We start from the raw sequence: 6,000 nt of genomic DNA on the forward strand, positions 1-6,000 counted from the left end.
TGCACGTCCGGAGCCTGTGCTCCGCAGCGGGAGAGGCCACAGCAGTGAGAGGCCCGCGTACCGGAAAAAAAAAAAAAAAAAAAAAAGATAAGAAGTTTGATGGCGCGCCTGCGCGTGGCGCCGGGGGTCAGGCTGCAGCGCCAGAGCAGCAGGCGCTTACGCATAACTGGGGCCGTCTTCCCCCCGGGGCGGCGGCCCTTTTAACCGCGAGCTACACGGCGGCAAAAAAAAAAAAAAAGAAGTTTGATGGATGATGTATGTCACTGGAAGAGAAGGAACAACTGATAGAGTGAAGACCCCGCCCCCAGGGGGTAACTGTTGTTCCTTAAGAAGATCCCACTAAGCCCAGTGACTTGAATGGTTCATTACCCCCTTTTCCCTACTTTGTAACCATGTGTAATAACCTGAGTGATTCGTGAATTGAATGTTGGCTACTGTTCCCTACATCTCCATTCCTGATTCTCACCTGCCCTTCCTTCACAGAAGACAGGCCTCTTGGAACATTTGCTCTTGGAGTCCAGCGGCCAAAATCCCATGGGAGTTGTGTGGGCGGTCCTCGGGCCAGCGGCCCAGGCTGTTGAAATGGGGCCATCTTGACGGCCAGTCTTCATAGCCAGTCTTTGTGGCTGCAGCGCGACCGAGCTGATTACAACTGCACGAAAGAAAGCCCAGCCCTCAGCCCACAGAATAGGAGAGAACCATAAACTGCTGCTCCAGGCCACTGCGTCTGGAGTGGTTTGTTTTTAGGCTGCACCACGTGGCATGTGGGAACATGGGATCTTAGTTCCCCGACCAGGGATCGAACCCATGTCCCATGCAGTGGAAGCGCGAAGTCTTAACCACTGGACCTCCAGGGAAGTCCTGGAGTGGTTTGTGGGAGACTGTACTGCTATTATTTACTCCCAAAGGAACCTTTTCTTTTTTTAATTTTCTTTTTTTAAATTAATTCATTAATTAATTTATTTATTTATTTTGGCTGCGTTGGGTCTTCGTTGCTGCGCATGAGCTTCCTCTAGTTGCCGCGAGCAGGGGCTACTCTTCGTCACGGTGTGCAGGCTTCTCACCACGTCGTAGGCTTCTCTTGTTGCAGAGCATGGGTTCTAGGAGCGCAGGCTCAGTAGTTGTGGCGCACGGGCTTAGTTGCTCCGCAGCATGTGGGATCTTCCCAGATCAGGGATTGAACCCGTGTCCCCTGCATTGGCAGGCAGATTCTTAACCACTGTGCCACCAGGGAAGTCTGGATCCTTTTCTTTAGAAATAAATACACGCGGAAATATTTATGACATTTGACGTTTGCTTCAAACTTGCTGCACGTGTTAAGGGAATTAGGGCACACATGACACAGGATTGGACATGAGCTGGTGGGTACCTGTTGTAGCTGGTGATAGGTCCCCTGGGCTTCATAATCCCATTCTTTCTACCTTGGTCCATGTGGTGGGCCGCCTCCTTGTCCTCATGCTCCTGTGCTCTCCTCCGGCGCTGTACTGGGGAAGGTCCGTTTGACCAGCAGAAGACAGCAGAAGCGATGGCACTTCTGACACTAGGTTGTGAGGGACACTGCAGCTTTGTTTTTGGCACTTGCTGTTTCCCTGGCTTGTGTTCTCTTGCTGCACGCAGGATCTTCGTTGCTGCATGAGGACTCTTAGTTGTGCATGCAGGACCTAGTTCCCCCACCAGGGATTGAACCCTGGCCCCCTGCATTGGGAGTGCAATCTTGCCCACTGGACCACCAGGGAAGACCCTCTGTTTCTGTTTCTGAGGCCTCACTTGGGGGACGCCAACTGCCTTATAGAGAGGCCAGAAGCTGTAGGCAGCGGGGAACTAAACCCTCCAGCCAACAGCCCGCTGCAGATCCTTGAGACCAGGTCCCAGGCTCACAGCTAACCACAACCTCACAAGACTGGAGCCGGAATCACCCCACAGAGCAGCTCCCTAATCCTCGTTCAAGATAGTAAATGTTGGTCGTTTTAAGCTGCTAAATTCCAGGGTACGTTTTTACCCAGCAATAGGTGACTAACATAACAAGTTTGGTATTTTTCAAAAAGCACTTGGGTTATGGGAAAGCAAACTTTTGCTCAACCAGCGATTCAGCAGTGCAGCAGGACGGCTGGCTCTAGCATCGCGGTTTTCAGTGGCAGGAAGCCTCAGAAGCACACACCGAATAAATACCATACTGGAATGCTCTGTCTTTGGTCAACTCAACTTCCTACACGTAAAGGGGACAGCGAGACTCTTAGATACAGAAAACTCGCAGATACTCATCAAAAGTTAAGACATTTCGAAAAGATACCAAGGTCAGTACTTCGCATTAAGTTCTATGGCCTAAAAGGCCCTCCTACGCGCCATCTAGGGGTGTGTGTTTGTGATGATTCTGGTGTTGAACATTTGGGGGCTCAGACCTCGCGAGGAGGAGGAGGAAGCGGGGTGCTCGGCGGGCACTGGCGGCGCGGGCTCCGCCAGGCCCGCCACATTGGTCACAAATCATGGGCCCCGCCTGGAGCTGCAAAATGCTCCCGGGTTGAGCGCATGGGCAAGTGTCCGATACTCGCCACAAGGCTGGAAAACCCGGGTCGGCCGTGGCGTCTGGGCCAGGAGCTCCTGGCAGGGCGACCACATGCTGACTTGGTCTGGAAGGAACGAAAGGCTCGGCAGGCGCACCTACACCCTCTCCTGGAATGGAGCGCTAGGCCGACACCCGCGGATGAACGTCCGGCGGTAAGAAGGAGGCGTGGCCGTGGAGGAAGACGCACCAGTTGACAGACGCGCGTTCCAGCACCTCGCGGAAATGCCACGCCGCGCCCGCGTTCCGCGTGGGGCTCAGCGAGACTGTGACACTGCCCCGCCCCTTCAGCTTGCGGGCTGACCCCTGGGGATGCCCGGGTCCAAAAAATGCCTGGGGCAAAGGGCGTAAAACCCCCAACGGGATAGGCCTCCGCAAACATCCCCACCGTCGCACCGCCCACGCGGAACGCGCCCACGAGGCCGTGCCCGCAAGATGGCGGCGGCACGCTGACGCCAGGCCCCGCGCGCATGCGCTCTCCGCAGCCCGCCCGTCGCGAGCGGAAGTCGCGTGACCCCGGAAGTGGCCGGCCGGGCGCGCGCGGGCGGGGCGGCAAGGTTCGTCATTCTGTGCGGGAGGGAGCGCGAGAGCGGCGAGGACGATCCTCCGGTGAGCGCGGGCGGCGGGGCTGGCGATCGCGGTGGGCGCGGCAGGCGGGGCGGCCGCGGGGGAGGAGGCCGGGGCCGCGCCTTTGTTCTCGCCGCCAGCCCCGCCCGCCAGCCCCGCCGAGGGGTCTGCGCCGGGCGGGGGCGGCATTGACAGCGGGCGGTGGCCCGGGCGTAGGGCGGGCCCACGTGCGGGTCGGGGGCGCTGGGATCCGGAGGCGGGGGCTTGGGTGCTGGGGGCGGGATCCGGGGGCTGTGCAGGCCTCTTTTGTGGTCGCCGCTCGTGCCCAGGGCCCCCTCCCCGCTGGTGCGCGCGGGCCCGGGCCAGGCCGGACGCCCCTTCCCTTGGGCGGTGAGGTCCCCGCGCCCCACCCCACGCGCCGGGCCGCGCCCGGCCCAGATTGCAGGCCCTGCGGAAGTGCGGGCCGCGCCATCGCACTTAAAGGATCCTGTCGCCTGCGGCCGCGATTGAGTGGCGTTAGGGCGTGAGCCTTGTAGAGGAATTCCAGAGGAAGCAGCAGGGAGGTCTGGAAAAGCGGGCCGGCCCCACCCCGCCTGCGGCGGCCGGGCGGTTCCGGGTCCCTAGCGGCCCTTTGTAAGATCTGATCCTCGCTCGGGTCCCGGCCTTGGCCTTGGCTATCTTCACTGGCAACTGGTGGCCCTGACCCACCTCCTGCACCTCCAGGTCAGATCTGAGCGGGTTTCAGATACTCCTCAGGGATTCTAGGGGGTGCGACGGTCATCCTTAGCGAAGGAAGCCCAGTGGCTGCCCCGTCGCTGCTCCTCGCTTTGTCAGCACTGCTGCGGGCTCTTCTGGGGCAGGGTCCGGAATGAGGGTCCTGAGACTACCACATGTTTGCAGCGGTTCGCAAATTCTAGGTCGCAGACCCTCACAATTGGAGATATGGTTGGCAGACACTTAGGGTCTCTCATGCCATTTTAGGACTTACCTGTGAGACTGAGGTTGGCCCTGTCATCTGAGCCTTAGGAGAGTCCTGTGTTTGAAGGGTGAGACAGAACTGACCCGTATCTTGCACAAAGTCTTGGTTTGCAGCTAGGACGTGTCCGAAGGAACTCTCTGGTTAGAGAGGACCCAGCAGGAGGGGTCCCTTGAGGCAAGGGCCTGGGCAGTTCAGAATAAGCAGCAGGACTTGGTCCTGATGTTGCCTGGTGGGACCAGGTTGCTGCTGCTTCCTGGGCATCAGGGGAGCTGTGCCTGGTCTCCCCTAGGAGCAGGCTGCAGGTTCCATTTAGCTCTGGGTGCTGGACCTGTGGTCGGGACCCCTGAGGTAGGCAGGGCAAGGAGGTAAGTGTGGCCCCTCTGGGCCTCAGGAGCCAGTGTCTGGGGCCTTTTCAAAGTTCTGGCTGTCGTTGCTTTCTTGTTACAGAAGGTGCACCTCTCGTTGGGCCCAGGTGGGGGCTTGACCACCTGCAGAGATCTGATGCAGATCACCTGGGGGGCCTGCAGAGGGGCAGGAGGAGGAGCACTGTGGGTCCCTCCGAGATGCCACAGCCCATGCTACCCTGCCCACAGGTGTCCCAGACCTAGCTAGAGGTGAGTATGGCTGAGCAGGAGCCCACAGCCGAGCAGCTGGCGCAGATTGCGGCTGAGAACGAGGAGGATGAGCACTCGGTCAACTACAAGCCCCCGGCCCAGAAGAGCATCCAGGAGATCCAGGAGCTGGACAAGGACGACGAGAGTCTGCGCAAGTACAAGGAGGCCCTGCTGGGCCGTGTGGCCGTGTCCGCTGGTGAGTGGGCCCTGGTGTGTGTGTGTGTGTGTGGACACCTGTCGCTTTTCTGGGTGTTTGCTACTATTTCCCCCACTGGTGAAACTCTAACTTGCTGTCACTTTGCAGACCCCAACGTCCCCAATGTTGTGGTGACCCGACTGATCCTGGTTTGTAGCACGGCCCCGGGCCCCTTGGAGCTGGACCTGACAGGTGAGTGGCATCTCTGAGGTTCCTGGCTGGGGCTGCCAGGCGCCCTGCTGCTTCCCCTAAAAATAGTTTGTTGGGGTGCTGGCGCCCTCTTGTGGGGAGCACAAGAAGTGTAGCCAAGTGGTCTTAAAAGGCTCTGGCTTTGGTGTGGTCTAGGTCTGGGTTGCCGAGGGTTATGGGGGGGGCCGGGTGGAAGGGGCACCCCACCAGGGCCAGAGGCTTCCCCTGGCTGAACCTCCTAGTGTGGCGTTCCTCTCAAATGCAGGTGATCTGGAGAGCTTTAAGAAGCAGTCCTTTGTGCTGAAGGAGGGTGTGGAATACAGGATAAAAATCTCCTTCCGGGTAAGGAGGAGGCTCAGGGAGGTGCCAGGGGCTGGGGCTGGGGCTGGGGATCCTGGCTGAGCCCTGCTTGGGGTGCCTCCTTGCAGGTGAACCGAGAGATCGTGTCCGGCATGAAGTACATCCAGCACACGTACAGGAAAGGCGTTAAGAGTGAGTGAGGCGGGGCGCCAGGCCCGAGCCCCCAGGAGGGAGGTGGCCACCCAGGGGCTCAGGGATCGGGAGGGAGAGAGGAGACGCCCAGCTCTGCTCCCTGAGCGACGCCTTTTCTGCATCGCAGTTGACAAGACCGACTACATGGTGGGGAGCTATGGGCCTCGAGCGGAGGAATACGAGTTCCTGACCCCCGTGGAGGAGGCCCCCAAGGGCATGCTGGCTCGAGGCAGCTACAACATCAAGTCCCGCTTCACAGACGACGACAGGACTGACCACCTGTCCTGGGAGTGGAACCTCACCATCAAGAAGGAGTGGAAGGACTGAGCCGAGGCTGGGAGGTGGGCAGGGCGGGCGGACGGAAGGACGGACATGCCCCTCCCCACCCCTCCCGACCCCAGAC

The 6,000-nt window shown here is 59.5% G+C and overlaps 1 protein-coding gene across 2 annotated transcripts; it reads left to right on the top strand.

Moving 5' to 3' along the window:
* The first annotated feature begins 3,063 nt into the window (after positions 1 to 3,063).
* On the top strand, positions 3,064 to 6,000 carry ARHGDIA (Rho GDP dissociation inhibitor alpha). Of its 2 annotated transcripts, none has more exons than XM_082603063.1 (6): positions 3,064 to 3,169; positions 4,700 to 4,916; positions 5,025 to 5,108; positions 5,371 to 5,447; positions 5,534 to 5,597; positions 5,725 to 6,000. In XM_082603063.1, the coding sequence occupies exons 2-6, from the start codon at positions 4,727 to 4,729 to the stop codon at positions 5,922 to 5,924; spliced, it is 615 nt and encodes a 204-aa protein (XP_082459189.1). In that variant the 5' UTR covers positions 3,064 to 3,169; positions 4,700 to 4,726; the 3' UTR covers positions 5,925 to 6,000. The 2 variants fall into 2 exon arrangements, with proteins under 2 accessions (XP_082459189.1, XP_082459190.1); XM_082603064.1 differs by lacking the exon at positions 3,064 to 3,169 and adding an exon at positions 3,492 to 3,850.

This window comes from Mesoplodon mirus, assembly GCF_964341445.2.
Source record: "Mesoplodon mirus genome assembly, chromosome: 18".
NCBI classification, from domain to species: Eukaryota; Metazoa; Chordata; class Mammalia; order Artiodactyla; family Ziphiidae; genus Mesoplodon; species Mesoplodon mirus.